We start from the raw sequence: 20,081 nt of genomic DNA on the forward strand, positions 1-20,081 counted from the left end.
CCTAAAGCTTTTAGGCTACTAACCCATCATTCAAGGTTGGTCTTCACTATAAGTAATGGGTTTTCTTTCTCTGACACAGAAACATCTATATTGATTCTGACACTTCTACATCCAACTCACAGATGTAACCTTGCTTTGATAACAAAAATTATTCATATAAACCTTTTAGAAGTGAAGTTACAGTCATTTGTTCTGGGAATGTCATTTTCGAGCCTGAAACCTGAAAAACAGGCTCGGGGTTTAACAGGAAAGTACAAGTACCTTAGCATTTTCTAAATGAACTACACCTATAGAAAGCATATTAAGTCCCAGAAGTACTCATTCAATCTTAGTTTGTGATAATGTGGGGTCACTTTGTTCATGTTTTCTCTACTAGAGAACTTGATTTGTCCTTCTATCGTCCCCCACAAATCACAGTTTATGGTTTAAGTGCAGGTGTTTGGTGAAGCCCAGTTATTACTGCACCTGTTTTGCAGGACACACAGACTCTGTTCTTTCTCTCCTGACTTCGGTTGATTGATCCTCCCCCCACCTTCACGCCCTCATCTGATGAAAATTGATTTGTTCTGTTTGGATTTTCTGTTTGCGTTTCGCCTCAGAGAGTTCTCGCTGCAATGTCAGCTGTATATTTTTTTCTCCAAGTGTGTCGCGGCCATAAAAGAAAAGGCCACACCGCCCCAGACAAGAGACGAAGGTCGATACAAATGTTATTGAAACTGGCTATTGATATTCCCGATGCTGACTGCCTGCCCACTTAGACTGGGAGCCGTTCCTCCTGTGCACTCTAAGCATGGGGGTCTTCCTCTCATAGTGGGAGGTTCATTCATGTTTTCTGTGTGTTAGCCTGAAAGCTGCTTGAGTCCCTTGTCGCTTCTTATTTTCACGCCTTCTCAGTTCACCCATGATTGCTCCACTGCACATCTGTCAAAGTGACATCTTAATGCGTCCGGCCCGATCTGACGTTTGAAGCTCAAGTGATTCTCCTCAACTTCCATTCAATTTCAATTCAACCACTGAAAGCTTTATATTTGTGTGTATTTGCTTACATAGGAAATATGCTCTGCTTAGTTCATGGCAGCAAATGCAGCAACATAGAGGAATATGTGGGTTAATATAATCCACTTATCGCTGATGCTCGGAGCTCATTAATAAAACATGGACAATAGTGTACAAATGTGGGAATCCCACGTGAGTCTGCTCTGCCCGTGTTCAATGCCACTTTAGTATGGAGATTGTCGTCAAGAGTGCATCACTATGAATATATAAAACACAGATAATCCATAAAAGGGGTTGTAATCAAATGTCATGTCAATATGGAATTCAGGAGTGAAATGTTTTGAATTATTTCTGTGGTGAAGCGCACTTATGTAAATCCAGGAGTAACAGAGATGTCACTGGTTTAAATGCTGTTAGCAATTTTTGGTGGGATTAAAACGCAACTTCAGCACTTGGAGATTCCCACAGAACACAATAAATAACTGACAGGCTTTATAACTTATGAAGTTATGTTGATGTTACCTATACATCTTTGAATGAGATGTCAGTAGATGACACAGTCCATCCTGATGTTTACAAACCTGGCCTGGTTTCCTATCAAACAGTGTAAAAAGAGCAGGAAGTCAATCGACTGCTTCAATAAATCTCTTTTTCTGGACAGAATACTCTCTTTCTGCTGTCTAGGAAACATTTTGTAATTTGCTTATGCAGTATGTCGACAGATGTCCTTGTGTAAACCAGACCCTTGAATCAATCAAAGAATGCTAAATTGCTACTTGTGCCAGTTTATATTATATCTTACCCAAGTTGTCTTAGAGAAAACAGACGTCTTAAGAAAACAAGCACGTCTCTCAAATTAAGAATGGGCTGTGTACTTGACATCGCGCCATCAATTAAGACACACAGACAGCTGTTCGCACTGCTGCCACTGACTCTGTGCTGAAGAGAAGTCTGAGGGTGATAATCTCATTCTCGCAATGAATCTTTGAGCCCTCAAGTCTATTCATTGCCCAAGGTTTGGTTTGGATTTATAGGGCAGTCACATGTGTACAAAGAAGGATGAAAGATCGCACACAAACAATTGTGATAGATCCCAGGTAAACAAAACAAGATAATACTAAGAAAAGATGGCTCTTTACGTTGCTATGGTAGCAGTTTGGTAACATAAACAGGTCAGCACATGCTCTAGTGATACTTATATCGCGGTAATATTAGGGTTTTTATCTTTTAATAAAGAGTAATATAGGTTTAGTTTCTCATGTAGTGGACTATTATTTCTACATTACATTTACTATCTCAAGAAATTCCCTGAGAGAACCATCTTTAATTGTAAGTAATTCAAAGTAAAATACAATTTCTCTTCCCTTATTTGTTAAATATTCCCTAAATATGTTTATGTAATATCATAAAACTTTTTCTGAAACATACTCGGATTTAATTACTGGAAGCACAGATGGTCAATTCTTAGAATAACAATGTTTATGTAAAAGCACATATCCTATTTGAGAAAGTAATTACAATGAATTAAATACTCAAACAAAACCACCTGTTTAGGCTATCAAGTCCACATATCACTTTAAACCAAGTTTTGAAATGCAAAACCATCTGTTTTGAGTTTCAATAAAGTACTTTAGGCCCGGAAAACATTATTACATAAAAACACAGCTGGGAGTTTCTGTGCAATAACTGCGAATAGTGGCTGCCTTTCTCTTTCATTTTCAGCATCATTTTTGGTAATTACTGAGGTTGATTTCCTCAAAACCCATTAGTATAAAACACGAATATATTATTACTTCACCACAATTAGATTAGTACCCTAATCTTTTAATTACACCATATATTTCTAAGTATACATTATAGAGAATAGAAAATAGTTACTGTGTTATTTCCCCCTTTGTTTCTTCAGGAGCGGAAGTGGACAGGAAGCTCTGCACGTCCTCCCCGGCTCCAGAGCCCGTGGCCTGTGAGGTGCCTTGCTCAAGAGACTGCGTGCTCAGTGATTGGACGCCCTGGACCAGCTGCTCCCAGACCTGCTCCAGTAAGACCATCGAGGGGAAGCAGATGAGGACGCGCTCCATCCTGGCCTACAACGCCGGGGAAGGTGAGTTCTGCAACATTCAGTATGGAGATGTACGCAGATGAGGCCCGGATATTGACTTCCTCATGGCCTTTCAAGTTGTCCTCTGCTGTCACTCACTGAATGTCTAGATTTCACACTTGTCTGCATGTGCATTTGTCCTTATCTCACACAGTCTGCTTATCTGTCCTGGTGATTATTTCTGTTGGTCTGTCGCCTCGTCTGACACTTGCTTTTTATCAGTTTCTAAGATCATTTCTCTGCTTATGCTTGTTCTTTCTGGTTTATATCTCTGTCTGCGTCTGCTCTTCTTTTTGTTCTTCTTTTTTGTTATGTTTCAAAACATTTTCTTGCATCTTATCTAGGTGTGTGTGTGTGTGTTTTCCTCACAGTCACTGCGATGGTTGTGGCGTGGATCACAGTGATGGAGGGTAACAGTTGTGATAGGATTGTAGCTGTTTTAAACCTCTAGCTGTGTGTCCACTTCATTTTTTTCCTTGTTTTGAGTTTTTAAAACAACATTATCAGCTTTAGGGTAACTTATAATGTATTTAGATTGTATTCATCCCGTTGTAGTACAGTCGGGGCTTGTTGGCCATGTGTGAAATAGTTTGGATGTGTTTATTCTGTTGTTCTACAGTTGTATTACTTTATGTACTGCATGCCTCACCTATCACATTCATATATTTAATATCTGTCTTTATCAAAGGTCTTATACGGGTGCCCAGGTTTCCAGAACTTGTTGGTAAATTCTTGATGTTAGACTAGAAGTATAGTAGCTGTACTTGTATTAGCTTTAGTATGTTTTAAAAATCTGATGGAATCATATCAAAATATATCCTGCTGTGTTTTCTGACACACATCTTTATAACGTACTCAAGACATATTCTCACACATGCTCAAGAACAATACCTGAAAGACGTCTCCACACCACAGGTTCCCCTGCCGAGTAGATTATCTGATAAGACTCAGAGCTCCTTAGCAGCTTTTGCAGCTCTTGTGTTGCATATTAATGAAAAATAGTTGAAAATACAGGAACTACTCAAAGCTTTTACATACAGGGTTCACGTTAATAAGCAACCACCAATATCTTGACATGTGCTAATTAATATAGCAATACGCCAAATTAATGACCTCTTTAGCATAACTGCTTACACTTTATTCACAGTGATTATTATGGGACTTTATGAAGCCCAAGTGCCTCTTACTAATTTAGTTGAATGCAATTCAAGATGCTTGCTCAGTGAAAATTGCTGCAGTTCTTTGTGAATGAGCCAGCAAACTGTAATTTATCCTGCAAACACGAATCATTGCTGACTTTCTTTGTTTTGTTTCTGGTTTGTGTTTCTGTAAGCGGCTTCACATTTTCCCCATTGTCCAACATGCAGATTTTCTAGGTCATTGTTCAGCAGCAGCTAATGCTCATCATGCTAGTGTTGGGACATTGTTAGTCAGCTCCGTTGTCAGCAGATCGGTAGTCATGCTTGGTAACTAAAAGTTGAGATTTATCTGAGTTGGCAGTCTGTGATTCAGACCCGACTGTGTGTGCACCGCCACTCATTATGGAGCTTGCTCTCTGTCAACTCCAACAGCGAAATACAGGTGTTGAGGATTCAAAATCCCTCAATGCCTCTCAATCTCTGCTGAAAGGCCTAAGTGTCTGCAGTTACTCTAAACCTGAGAGGGCTCCATCGACACACCGACTGACTGTCTGACTGACAAAGAGAAATGAGAGGGAGACAGGCAGATGAAGAGGGAATGGGACTAACAATTGATGGGATTGTGCACAACAAGGACCCTTATCAGAAGGAATGTAGCACAAGAAAAAAGTTAGGGCATTGCTCACTGTTTTTGAATATAAAGTAACATTGAAAATGTTGGGTCATCAAAATCACTAAATAATTGTGATGAATATTTCTATACTAATGAAAATTCAATTCAATTCAAAACCTTTATTTATCCAGGTAAAATCCCATTGAGATCAATGATATCTTTTTCAAGGGAGACCTGCAGCAGGAAGACATGAAAACATAAACAACAGAACAACAAAAGTACATCATACAGCAAAATGTACAGGGATTACAATTTACATATCTAACCACATGTACAGGTACCAACAGCATCTGATTTTGTAGCATCCAACCGAGCTTTAAAAACATGTAGTGGTACTAGCTTGGTAATTTTCCATTCTTTTTGCAGACTGTTCCATGTTAGTGGAGCTGCACATCTAAAAGCTTTCTTCCCTAAGACAGTCCTAGCACTTGGCACATTTAATAAAACCACAGCATGTGATCTCAGGCAATAAGTACTTTCAATTCGCAGAGAGATCAGGGAGCAGATATAAGATGGTAGTTTATCCAACATGGCTTTGTAAATGAAAAAGTACCAGTGACTGAGCCTCCGTACAGTAAGTGATGGCAAAACCGCCTTGGTATACAGGGTACAGTGATGCGTAAGTGCTTTACAATTTGTCAAAAATCTCAGTGCACTGTGATACGCAGCATCTAACTTGCTCAGGTAATTGGCAGGTGCATATAAGAAATCACCATAGTCCAGCACAGGTAAAAAGGTCACAGTGACTAGCCTTTTCCTGGCCTCAAGCGAGAAACAGGACTTATTTCTGTAAAAGAAACCTAGCCTAACCCTCAGCTTTTTAAGCAGGTTATTTACATGAAATTAAAAGTGAGACAGTCATCAAGCCAGATATCCAAGTATTTGTAACAGGTAACCACTTCAAGTTTTTTCCTTGCGTAGTTACAATATCCAAAGCAGTCTATGGTGTATTTTTAGCTTTAGCTTTAGAAAAGAGCATTACCTTGGTTTTATCCACATTTAAAAGAAGCTTAAGCTCAGAGAGCTGAGCCTGAATAATGTTAAAAACAGCCTGTAATTTAACAACAGCCTCGTTAATCTAGGGACCTGCACAATACATAACGGTATCGTCCGCATAGAAATGTAAGGTTACTCCTTCAACATGTTCACCTAAACTATATAGATAGAGAATAATAGCGGACCTAAAACTGAACCTTGTGGTACACCATTAGTGATGTTTAACCACTCAGAAGACAGCCCATCAAACTGAACACATTGGGACCTTTCAGAGAGGTAGTTCACAAACCACCCCACTGCAAGGCTGGATATGCCAATACTGACCAGCCTTTGCTTCAAAATGCGATGATCGACGGTATCAAAAGCTTTGGATAGGTCAACAAACAGAGCTGCACAACTCTGCTTATTATCTAAAATACTCGTAATATAATTTACCACTTTCATTGTGGCAGTGATAGTGCTATGTTGCTTTCTGAAGCCTGACTGATGTTTAGACAGGATGTCATTGTTACATAAAAACACCTTTACCTGTTCACTCACTAGGCGTTCAAGAACCTTGGCCAGAACTGACAATTTAGAGATGGGTCTATAATGGTTTAATAAGGTGGCCTCCCCTCCTTTTAGTAGTGGCAGGACATAAGCTGACTTCCATACTTTTGGGATTTTGTTCGTACTAAGAGAGAGGTTAAAAAGAGTAGTAAGAGGTGGAGCAATAAAATCTGCAGCTATCTTTAAAAAGAAAGGTTCTACGTTGTCCGGACCAGCCGGCTTTTTAGGATTTAGCTTGGTTAAGACTTCACGAACATCATCAACAGTAAAAGGAGTAAAACTGAAAGGGTTTTCCAGACTACATTGTTCTGAGTCACCGACTGTGGTGTACATAGAAGCAGAATCAGAAACAGAATGAAACAGAGAGCCACAGGACACAAAATGCTCATTAAAACAATTTAACATGGTAGCCCTATCCAATATAGTGCCAGATGCTGTGGTAAGGCACGGAGGTAGCTCATTACGGATATCACCGGTGGATATCGATTTTATGGCTTTCCAGAATTGTCTAGGGTTGTTCAGGTTCTTTGTGGTAACTGACAGATAATACTTAGATTTAGCACTTTTAACATGTGAAGTGAATCTATTTCTTAGCTGCCTAAAACGCAGCCATTCTACCTCTGAGCCTGATTTCCTAGCCTTTGCCCAGGCCTTGTTTCTCTCATGTAGGAGACTAGATAATTCAGCAGAAAACCAAGGATTGTCTCGTCCCTTCACTCTAAATGTACGCAGGGGTGCATGTCTATCTATAATTTCCATAAAACCAAGATAAAAATAAGACCATGCAGTCTCAACATCAGCACACAAATCGATTTTTCCCCAATCAAACCCAAACAGATCATGCACAAAACCCTGCTCCACAAAATGTTTTATGTCTCTCTTGATGATAATACGAGGTTTAACCTTTTGGACTTTTGTGTCCCTAATTGTGGCTACAACACAGTGGTCACTCAGATCATTCGCAAATACTCCCACAGCTGAGTATTTATAGGGAATATTAGTTAGAATGAGATCAATTAGGGAGTATTTGGGGACTTAATATTAGGGCGAGTAGGACTGTCAACAATCTGAGTAACATTTAAAGAGATGTTTTTAAAATCCTCTGACACTGCAGTTAACCAGTCCCAGTTAAAATCTCCAAGTAGCACTATTTCCTTGTAGTCTAGTTGCGATAAAAGATTTGCTAGCGAAGACAAGGAGTCTTTGACAGCCCACGACCATGACCTGTTGACCCTTTGCCACTTCTATATTTAAGGCTAACAATTCAAATTGCTTACTGATAGATTTGGAAACTAATGCGGTTACACTGAACTTATTCTTAACATAAATGGCAACGCCACCACCTTTATTAGGCCGGTCGGTACGATACACATTATAACCATTTAAGGCAATGTCAGAGGCCAAAAAAGATTTATTTAGCCATGTTTCTGATAAAACAATGACGTAAGCGTCAGTTGAGCTCGCCCAGATGCGGATAAAATCTAATTTACCTAACAGACTGCGCACATTCAAGTGGATGAAACCCAACCCAGACCTAGCTTTAAAATCAGCAGGAGTAGCGATCTGACTATTACTACTGGGCGGACCAGGGTTAGGTTGTACATTTCCTGACAGTAGTAACAACAACAAAAACAGGCATCTTTTCCTCTTAAGCGACACACATACATTGTCATCTAATTTAGAAACACCGGAAAAGTCTGCGAGAGTGTGATTAGAGCTTAAGAAGCAGTCCTGAAGAACCATTATCAAAGGAAAACAAAAAAGACAAACATATTTTGTCGAGCAGATTGACTGTGACAAGGCAACCGGTAATTGTTTGTGTAACACATCCGAACCTTTGCAGGGGATGCCCACTGCGGGTGGCAGAACAGACCTGAATCCAGTAGTCTTCTCAGAATGACTAGAGATCTTCTCATAGTCCAAAATAGTTAACAGGCACAGCAGAATCCCGATATGGGCCATTTTCCCAGACCAGCACACAGTATCCGCGATGTTCCTGGAGCAAAATCAGCACCCCGGGGTGAAAGCAGGCCTCTGCGACAGCAGAGTCCTGAAAATGATTGTGATTAGCGTGCTCAGGTAGCTCATTAATAGGTGGGAGGCTATGTTGAATACGACCTGCGCCCCTTTCCCACATGCTGTCCGTATATCTCCCCCTTCTCAGTATATTGGTCTTCCACTGCAAGGAGAGGCAAAAAGGCAATTTAGTAGTAGTTGATTAAGTACATTTTTCATCTGGAGTGTTTTTTTGTATTTCTCAGGTGGAGGCGCATGCCCGAACAGCAGTTCCCTTCAGGAGGTTCGGAACTGTAACGAACACGCCTGTACGGTTTACCACTGGCAGACGGGTCCTTGGGGTCCTTGTACCGAAGACCCCTCCGCTTCAACCCTAAACACCTCCATGGCAGTCGGAGCCAGCGGTGGTGGTGGTCCCTGCTCCACGGGAATGCAGACTCGTAAGGTCATCTGCGTCCGGGTCAACGTTGGACAGGTGCCCCCCAAGAAGTAAGCTCTTTTTCTTCTTTTTCAGTTCCTTGGGAACACGTGTTTGTTGGATTTATTTACCAGTGGTGTCCGGTCATGTTTTTCCAATGACACACTGCTGCAGCAGTCTTATTTAGACTTAATGGTAATTTCTTGCTTCGCTGGTTTGTAGGTGTTTATAGCTGTGAAATAAGGTCTTGGAGAGTTGTGTTGGAATGAAATTGCTCACTCCTCAGAACTAATATCTGAGCCTGATGTGGTTCACAATCATGCGCCTTCAGGATCCAAGGATAGGCACGTTTTCATTTCAAAGAAATCTCTGCAACAGCTGATTCTACTGATTTGGGAACCTTTATCTAAAAAGAAAAATCAATTCAGTTTAATCTAGAGCTGCTGTTCTGAAGATCGAGAACAGGGAGAGCTCCGTGGTCTTATGATGTGTGAAATAATTTGTTAAATAACCTTTTTTTTTATGGATTGTTGCTAGATTAATACACAAACGAGAGTAATAATCGTTCCTAAAGCACATATTTAAAAACACTAGCCTACATTATGAGGTCTAACAGTAACCCTTTATCATCTGTTGGTGAAGAGATCAAGTAATTGAGTGTTTTGATTTGAAAGCACATCAGAAGACCATTGTAAAGATACTGTATTTGTAATTGACATTGAACAGAAGGAAAATAAAGAAAAGAAGAGTCAGGAGGTGAGAGGCAGATGAGAGGAGCAGAAGTGTTGTGAAGGGAAGTGACAGCGGGAGACTAGAGAGTCAGAAATAACAAAAACCAAGGAGACTCTGACAGAGCTGGTTAAGTAAGCAGAGCAGACTCTTTGCTAAGTTAACACCCAATTTATATCTTCCCTTTGCAGGAGACCAAATAAATAATCTCTCCGTCCCTGAAAGCCTAATTAACCCTGCCGTTTTGGGCGCTGGCAATTTCTCATTGATGATAATAACAGTAATTAAATGGGATTGATACTTTAAGGCAATTTAATCATGAGGCAGATGAGAGACAAGATGTTTGTGGTTAGCTCTGAAGCCTACACCGCATGAGGCGGATTCAAAATATGCTGTTGTGTTAAAGTCTGCCAGAAAGATCAGCTTTAGTGTGATGCTTAATGTTTGACTAGTTCACTGGACAACAAAAGATAAAGGAGTGGACTGCGAGTGTCTACATTTGTTTAAAAGAAACCCCAATGAAGATTGATTGCGGAAAGTCCCAAAAGCATCCTCTAATATATGTTTAGTGTCTCTCTCCAATTCAAACAGATTCCTCCTCCTCTTGTCTGACACCTCCAAAGCGTGGTTATCAGCAAACAGGGGATAGGAACATCGATGATTTAAAGAGTACGAGTGTGTTGTGTAGGTACAAGTACAAGGCAAATGTGATTTGCAGAGAGCACCACATGATAAAATGAAGATGAATGCCCAGTTTCAGTGGTGGCTGTGCGAGCATCTGACCCTGACACTGCAGCAGCTGCACTTAATGGGCTGCAGAACAGAGGTCGAAGACCAGGATGCCTTTCATTCCTTTTATTTTTAAATCCACACCGACAAAGCTGGAGAAACAGAAAAACACCGGCCCAGCGGGTGGGAGGGTAGCAAGGCTCGAAGTGTCAAGGGTAATGGCATTAAGTTACTGACAGAAAAGCTTTTAGTCGATTTGCCTCCATTATCTGTAGTCGATCAATTTGTATAAAAAAACCGAATCAAATAAACAATAGCATCCCTTATGACTAGTAAACACAAGATATTTGACTAAGTGGACTCCTATCAAGCACCTACTCACCCTCTCAATAGGGCGTTATTGTTGTTGACCTCAGTTGAGTGGGTTTGAGGTTTTGGGTAATGAAGGTCACACACTTTTCTTAACATATGCCTGAATTTCGAACCTGTGTACCTTTATTGTTGACTTATCTGACGTGCAAATACCACAGGATGTCTTTAATATCTTGTGATGCTGTTGTTGTTATTCTTTCATTATTTGCTGTAATGGATAAATCAATTAAGATGTGCAGAGATCAATGTGCTACAGGCTATCCGACAGGTTGTAAACAAATCCCCACTTGAAAACGGCAGCATTAAAGGGTAGGTTCATCCTTCAATACCTAAATGCCCGTGTATGTACTGTACATTCATCGAGGGGGTTATTGATCTTTTTTGTTCACCATCCTCTCTCAACATAACTGGTGGATTAGAGACCTAAGGGTCCGCTTTATGTGAGTGGATATAGGGAACTGTTAGACCTGATATGGGCTTTTACGTTAAGTGTGGCTATTCTGGTGTTTTTGTTTCAGTAATATGGGGAATTGGAAGACTGCTCTCTGACTTTTAGAGTTAATATACAGCCATCTCAAGCTCTCATTGTCCACTTTAATGTTACTCTATACTCTCATTTTGGGATTGAGCTTCCATCTTCCATTTAGAGACTTCCTGCATAGTTTGTATTTACAGATTTCAACGCAGTTAAAGGTGGGGTAGGTAGGTTTGAGAAACCGGCTCGAGATACACTTTTTGTTATATTCCATGGAATGCTCTTAACATCCCGATAGCAATGAATATCTGAAGTGCTTTGACAAAAAATCCATAAAAAGATGTCATCTGTGGAAGCCGTAGTACTGTAAAAAGCACGATGGCCTACCTGCCTGTCAGCCTTCCATCTGTGCACAAACTTATCTCGTGCCCTCATTGACTGCTTGAAAGAAGCACTGTAAATGCTATTTCTGTCTCTCTGCACAAAGTGAGGCTTCTCTTCACCTGCCTTCATAGACCGGTGGTGCTGAAGAAGCTTCCATTACACTGTCCCTTCCGGTTTATAACCCTCACTATGCCCATGACGTCCTTTTGTAATCTTACTGCTGTAACCCTCAAAGGTGTTGATTCAAATCTTTAGTAGGATTTTCCTCAGCCACTGTCACTGGCAGGGGTCCAGTAACAGGCTTTAAGCTGGTATGTTGACTTCACAAAAGTTAAAGCCAAGAACTGTTATACATACACACTAACACACAGAGGACATCAAATCATTTCAACGCCTCATGGGAAATTAACTTTGACTCTTCAACTCACGATGACAAACATTGCCACCAAGATGTGTCCTATTAGAGTGATTGCCAATTAGCCACATTTGTTAGCTTAAAGAGGGGTATGCCAATCAACGAGTTTTCAAATCAGCATGAGTCAATTAGCAGAGCTGGAAGAGGCCAAATCATCGCTACTTAACATGCAGGAGCATTGGTCTAAAAATGGAGAGGAACGGATTGAAAAATATGTCAACATGCAACAAACTCAAACTGCAGTGATTGAAATAAACACAAGTCCACAATGATTGACATTTACACAATTGCAGGAAGGAAATGGTGCTCAAATGGTTCAACAAAGCGTCAACAAGTTAACCATTTTCAACCGACATAGAAATGTAAAGATGGTGTGTACAGAGCACAGAGAAACAGCATTAGTTATGACCCATGAATAGATAATACATTCACCTTCTTGAAACAGTGCACTCCAATGATTCCAATAGCTGTTCAAGTAGCGTGAAAGCTAGATGATGTGAAGACAAAAGAGTATGATATATTATTTATATATATATATATTTTATAATAGAGATCAAACCATTCAGTGATCCCTAATGCATTGTATGGATTGAAGACATTATGTTTCTCTGCTCATTCAGATATTTACTTGTCACTTTATCTGTAGTTGAATAAACGTTGTGGTCCATCTTTTATCCAAGCTTTGGTTGCTTTTTATTTCCCAAAAGAATCAGGCAGACCAACGACAAACAAACAACTGGCACTTGATTTGTACCTTTCTTGACCAAAGGAAAAGCATACATTTGAACAGTGTCCCCGGCCATCTGTTGCTCAGAGAGGCGGTGTTTTCAAGCCTATACTCAGAAGTGGCTGGATATTGTTATTTCCTTTTTCCTTCTTTCTTCTTTACATGTCTTCATCTAGCAAAATCCAACTGGCAGGTATTTTTGATCAGTGCACCCGTGGGATCCCAGCAGAACAAACACACATGGCCACCTGCACCCTGCTTATGCAGATGTGTCCTGTCTTATTCACCGATGGATCTGAGCTGTCTTCCTCCCGCAGCCCTAGGCAGTGAACCTGAGTGTATGTCACAAACACAAACACACACACACACTCACACAAACACTAACTGTCACAGCCCAATAAAGATCGGGAGCCACAACAGAGATAAATATGTCAGTGCCTCAGGCTTGGGCTGCTATCTTCATATCGAGAAAAGCTGTTGTGGTGTGAGGAAAAAAAACAACAACGTCTGCTTATTGATTCTGACAGTCTGTGTGCTGCATGCTACCAAATGTGTCTTTGTAGAATCACATTGATGCTGTGGAGACCGAATGATTCATGGTTATGATGTTCGGCAGTAGCTGTATTAATGCCAGTCAATCATCTCGCTGCCGTGTTGTCTAATGGAGGCTGTGTTTACACTCGGCTTTTCACTCTGATATATCGTTTAAAGGCCTCAAGAAGGAGGCCAAAGACACCACTGAAAGGGTCCTTGAAGAACTGCAACTATTTTATGCTAAATTAAAAAATGATGTTCTTTTTTTGTAGTCCGTAATTTTGGTAATGAAATTAATTAGGCCTTATCTCTTCCCAGCAGACCTTGTTTTTGCGTGTGTATTCTCTCTTAAAACTACTGACGGTTCTTTTCTTTGAATCTCCTCACTTCATCCTGCTCAACCATCTGCTCATGTATTGAACACAGCCTCTCACTGAACAGATTACTCAATGCGCTAATAGCAGCGCAACACGAGCATTAGCCTGGCTGCTCGTCTTAATGTTGTGCTTTGGGACCAGCTCCGGGGGCCATGTTGTGTATGCCCTGGCCTCGCTACAAATCACGACATTTAAAGATCATTATGGGATTGTGACTAGAACCAGGAAGTCAGTTACAAAGCAGATGCCATTACTGGATTACTTGATTCATTTCAGTGTGCTGTTGGAAAAGCAACAATTCGAAAATTGTTCAGTTAGGATAAATACTAAATACAAACATTGTCTCCTAGAAAACAAGAACATCTGACAAGCAAAGACATTATAACAGATGAAATGAACAAACACTGGAGGAAAACAGTGAAGTACCACAATGTATACATGATAAAAAAAAGACAATATTACAACTGTCTTTCACACCCCCACACACAGAGTCTCCCAGCCAAACATTGTGCTGTTCCTATTCTGGCTGGTATTGTGTTCTGCCAACAAACGTGGTCTGGTTTTTTTATGAAAACTGGAATGTAATTGAATTTTAATGATCTCAATTTGGATAATACCCACAATTAGTGTGGCAACAATCTAATTACACTATAAAGGAAACAAAGGGGGTTCTCTCAGTAGAGGCAAACCTGCTACGAGTCAACTCATTGCCCTATATGTAAAGCACTCGAAACACTCAAATTGGATACAAGGGGATTATAAGAAACACAATCAAAGCGATCCTTCTGAAGGAGTCAGAAATGATGACTGAACTTCCCACAGGAAACTACCATCAGTTTTTGCACCAATTGATCTTGTTAGGTTCTCCTGGGCCTTTAGCCAATCCCAGCATGCAGCTCACTAGCATGCAACAGACTCACATTGACAACAGACACTCTTCCCATTCACACTTATGGTTGATTTAGAGTTTACAGTTTAAAGGAAACTGACAAAGATGGAGAGGGACATCATCATCATATTCATAACTTAAACAGATCCCAGTGAACACAATGATTACTTTAGTGTGAAATGATCACAACACTTCAGTAACGAGCAGACATATACATGTTGTGTTTAGTTTTATTGACACCACTTTAGTAAGTAAGTTCAATTGTATTTGAGAACTTTAAAAGATAGCAAGGATCATAGTTTGCAATGTTTCTTATTGATAATAACATGACTTGAAAACTGACTCGGGGTATTTATTAAAGTTTAACTTGCAATATGTTTCTGAAACCCAACTTTGATTTGGAAGCTTGGGACATAAGAAACACATTTATCTCGATGTGAATGTATTGCTAGAATGTTCTCATGACTCATAGATCAGTTAACCACAAGACGTCACTTCTTAGCAAACAAAGGTTGTTTAAGGGGTACAAACCAACATTCAATGATGTTGTTTTTCTACTAAGGACAAATCAGCAAAAACACTTGCTTGTTGTTTATGTGTTTTCAGGGGACATTGTAAAGGTGAAACCTAAAAGGCCGGCAGTTTGCACTCTAGCAATGAGACTTGTATTTCTCTGGGGTTTCGTTTGGTATTCATAGGGCTTTCTGTCTAGATTAAAGGCAAAAGTCAAACTGTATTTTTTAAACTTCTGTCTATTATTCAAATAGGAACATTGTTTTATTGCCTGAGTTCTTCTAAGATCCTGCACAAGTGGTAAATTGTAGCTCATCCCCAGACATTTATCATTTTTGAGTGGCAGAGTGAGTATAACCAGGTCAAAAGTGTAATCCCCTCTTTGTCAGAGAGCTCTTATAGCCGCATTATCTAATAGCACAGCCTCAGTGCTCTGATCCCTCGTGATGTGGAGACATGTTTCTCTGCCTCAGGGACATTTTCAAGAAATCAATAAGCATAAGAGATACAGCATCTGAGGTCCTTGTACAAACGTATATAAGTCATGCTGCATTTATAAACATACAAAAGAAAGAACGAAAAACAAAATAATGTATACACTACATTGATTTTAAACCTACAGCTGCAGTATTGTTGCAATAGTTCAACCCAGTCTCACGGCATTTCGTGTTCACCAACACGACTTTTAATCTATTGATTCGTGTTCACCAACACGATTTGCCCCTTTTTTTAGTGTTGCACGGCACGATTTTAAAAGCAATGTATTTCTACTGGTAATGTGTTTCGTGCCTGCAGCACGTCTTTTTCTCCGGTCGGGTCGAGGAAGACCGGAAGCTGTGTGGTTCATAAAAACATGTTCTTACTCAATATCAAGCCACAGTTATTGCTTTTATTTTAAATCGTATAATTTCGGACTTTTGTTGTCGTCTGTGAGGAAAATAAATGGGGCTCAGAGCCTCAGGATACTGAAATCTGTATTTTTTAAATCTTTTTTTCCTTCTAATTTGTTATTCTTTTCAAAATAACACACTGTTATTTACTCACCAATAACACACAATTATCCTTGTTTTTATTTATTGATTTAATTCCATAATCTCGGGCTTTTTTGGCGTCCGTCAGGAACTGAATTTCAAAATAAATATAACCGGAAACAGACGTAGGCATTTCGAGCGATTACCCAAGATCCTCAGCTATGGTTTTAAGCTCGCTGATTGGATGTGTTAGCCGCAATGCATGCTGGGATTTGGTGTTTATATTATATGAAATCCGGAAAACATTTTAAAAGAATAAAATAATACTTAATTCCAAGTGCTCTTGCTTTTCTCTTTGAAAGTCATCACATAACGGCATTGCAATACACGGTTCGGCTGCATTACATATTACAGATCTGCCGTAGTTCTTTATTTAGAGAGCCCTGATGAGAAGACCTTTGGAAAAACTGGAAGAAATGCCGCCGAAACTGAATACTTGACGTGGATCATAAATATATCAACAATTAAACAACATCTTCAATTTCTCTTCACACAATACGTCTCCTTGCAGTATCAACACTAATTCAGCTGACTTTTACATTTGATCTAATTCATAGATAGGTTATATTTACACCATAACGGTGCACAGCTGATATAAAAGGACTGTAGTTTTTAAAGATCTTACTGATTTTCTTTGAATGTAAGAATGTAAATACTGAGTCTGAAATAGTATAGCAATATGCTGTAAAATTATGTGAAAGCATGCATAAAACTATACATCTTCAGATGTTGTACATACACACTAATAATACAAAGTTATTATGGCTGTGTGTACCTTGTGTGCACCTCCTAGTGGTTAAAGCACGTTATTGAATTATTGTTTTTATGTTTTATATTTGATTAAAAAAATATTAAGAGTACATACTTTCATAGGGGGAAAGTATACATATAGAAATATAGAATATAAAAAATCAAGAAGATACTATAAGTGATCTCTACAATAAAACAGTTTAGTGCAGGATGTACAAAGATATTAATAGGAGGAGGTGCAAAACAGAAAAACGGATTAACCTTTATTTAAACATTAAATAACAGATTAAGGTCTTCTTTTAAATAAGAAAAAACTTTGGGGGTATCTGTCTACAGATAAATATTAACCCTGACAAAGTACTTAACGTCTAATATATTGCTTTCCTCACTATGTTGAAGCACTTATTTTAACTGATATTATACATATGAATTATACTCTTATGTATATAGATGCACTGTTGAGGAACCTGTGACCCAAGTGTTTCATTCATTGCATAACTACACCGTAGTTGTGTATGATATGTCAATAAACCTTTGAAAATCTTGAAAGGGATGTGCAAAATAGCCATAATATACAGTCTTTAATTAACTATTAGTAGAGAATAACGAGTAATGAATATACTTTATTACTTGTTTCTATTCATGTCAATTGCAGATACATGTTTAGTCTTCTCAAGCACCAACTATCAAATATCTCTCCTGATTGTTGGCACTTGACAATCACCTTACCTGAATTTTACTCAGGTGTAACTAAAGTCTGATTTAAGGGTTGTTTATATTTCACATCATTAATCAGAATCTGCAAAGTAACTCAAATAAATACAGTGAAGTAAAAATACCAGGTTAACCTCTGAATTGTCGTGGAGTAGAATTACAAAGTAGCAATGAGCTGTCATGTGGGTATATATTAATGCTATATATTAATGCTGCGCATTATGGACACAAGCGATTTTCACCCATTTATTAATTATATGTTTTACATTTGATAACACCAATGTGTTTAATACTGGCAACTTCTAATTGTGGGAAAAACGAAAACGTTCAGTAGAGACGTCCCATAGAACATTTTGCGAAACACAATAGCCAGCATGTGTAGTTCTGGGGGGGTGTTCGATTCCAGTTTTGGATAGTCTGGCGTGGTTTCGTTCCATTTCACACAGCTGTTTGACGCTCTGCGTAACCTTACGGGGACTGTAGTCCTAAACGATAGCTGGGGATTATGGGTAGTGTAGTGTCTTCGGCCATCCTAAACTCAGAAATGTTTCCGGTTATTTTTATTTTGAAATTCAGTTCCTGACGGACACCAAAAAAGCCCGAGATTATGGAATTAAACCAATAAATAAAAGCAAGGATAATTGTGTGTTATTGGTGAGTAAATAACAGTGTGTTATTTTGAAAAGAATAACAAATTAGAAGGAAAAAATATTTAAAAATACAGATTTCCGTATTCTGAGGCTCTGAGCCCCATTTATTGTCTGAGCCCCATTTATTTTCCTCACAGACGGCAACAAAAGTCCGAAATTATACGATTTAAAATAAAAGCAATAATTGTGGCTTGATATTGAGTAAGAACATGTTTTTATGAACCACACAGCTTCCGGTCTCCCACGACCCGACCGGAGAAAAAGACGTGCTGCAGGCAGTAGAAATACATTGCTTTTAAAATCGTGCTGTGCAACACGAAAAAAAGGGGCAAATCGTGTTGGTGAACACGAATCAATAGATTAAAAGTCGTGTTGGTGAACACGAAATGCCGTGAGACTGGGTTGGATAGTTGCATAGAGTATCCTATTTGCATCTAATTTGAGATAGATTTGATCCTTTATTAACTGATACAACTTTGAATTGATCAACATGGTTATGAGAGTTACTGCACTGTGCCTTCTGTTGTGTAGCTCAAAGCAAAATAGATTGAGTTCGATACATATAAATGTAATGAACTTGTAACAAACCAAAATGAAAAGTTATGTTTCTTTTGTTTCTCTGAGACTTTAACCATTTTTTAATGCGCCTGTTTGATATCAGCCTCCTGCTTATTGGATTAATTATATAATACATTGCTTTTCCATCTGCTCTATGTACGACTTAATTGTATTTAGTTCTTCCAGATTGTTGTCCACGGTTTATTTGTGTCGCTGCTTCTCTGCCAGGTTTGACTTCATAAAGAGCCTTGTGATCTGTACAGTCTGCAGACGGTGCAGAATTAAAAGTGTATACGTTGTTAAAATGCTGTTTAGCCCTGGTGTAGCGATTGTTCTGCACTCTCAGGTTCATGAGTTGGATCAGAACAGCCTTGTGTCATGCTGAAGTGTCCTCAAGCTATTCACCTGTTCATTCACTTTTTTATGGACGTGAGAGCTGAAGGCTAACAATGTAAATGTAGCATTCGGCAGCTGAATTTTCTTTATCCTAGGGACCATTCACTTGTATGAACACACCAGAAGAGTTGTTCCGCTCGAGAGGGATTTAGCTCTCCTTTTGTAGCTGTTCCATTATTGCATTTTCCCTATCGCTGATAACACCATGCTAACGAGTATGGAACGCCCAGAGGAGAGCGCTCATTCGCAGCAACATTAAACCTAACCTGTGTGTCAGCAATAGGATGAGGAAACAGGCAGGAAACTTCCCTGCTGCGCCACGGCAACGCAGCGTTTCAGAGCTCAGATTACAAGATGTCTTCCAGCAGGTCTATCTCGACCTATTTATCTGTACCCGGCGGTATGCACAGGGGACTCTAGGTGCTTAAATGACTGAAGATTAACCACAACCATGAGAAACCTCCGCTTGACCCTCTGTTCTGTGCAAACAAAAAGGGATTATCACACGCTGATAGCAGGTTCCAGTTAAAACAAAGGAGCTTCTGTCTTGAGGCCCGCCTGCTAGCTTTTAGCTTAACCCTGAAGGAGCTCTGTGTGTAGCACTTTCCTCACTAGAGAGAAATACATGTAATACATCCTCGTGAAGTCAACAATTCCTGTGCCGTTTACTTTCTTCTGTGGGGGGAGTATGACCGACTCTTCTCCATATATATAACACTGTGAGCCAGATGGCGAACATCAGTCGTAAACTGCATGTGATTATGAAGGTTTTCATCAGTTTTTATTGCCCTAGATTGTCCCTATATAATTACATTCTGTATTCAAGCAATACCCAGATGGCTGGTGTGCCGAACCTCCACAGTGATATTCATTAAAGCTTTAAACATGGTTTATATCTCTGTATATATATTGTATGTATTACATGTCAGTTGAATCCAGACTGTCGGTACGTA

General features: G+C 39.4%; 1 protein-coding gene across 1 annotated transcript in view; it reads left to right on the forward strand.

Moving 5' to 3' along the window:
- The window catches only part of thsd7ab (thrombospondin, type I, domain containing 7Ab), a 155,402-nt gene that overhangs the window by 69,153 nt on the left and 66,168 nt on the right, over positions 1-20,081 (forward strand). Inside the window, exons 8-9 of the mRNA XM_071205920.1 lie at positions 2,903-3,097; positions 8,713-8,956. Coding sequence (XP_071062021.1) covers positions 2,903-3,097; positions 8,713-8,956 — 439 coding nt within the window. The remainder of the gene's footprint in view (positions 1-2,902; positions 3,098-8,712; positions 8,957-20,081) is intronic.

The sequence above is a fragment of the Pseudochaenichthys georgianus genome, chromosome 16, assembly GCF_902827115.2.
Source record: "Pseudochaenichthys georgianus chromosome 16, fPseGeo1.2, whole genome shotgun sequence".
Classification (NCBI taxonomy): domain Eukaryota; kingdom Metazoa; phylum Chordata; class Actinopteri; order Perciformes; family Channichthyidae; genus Pseudochaenichthys; species Pseudochaenichthys georgianus.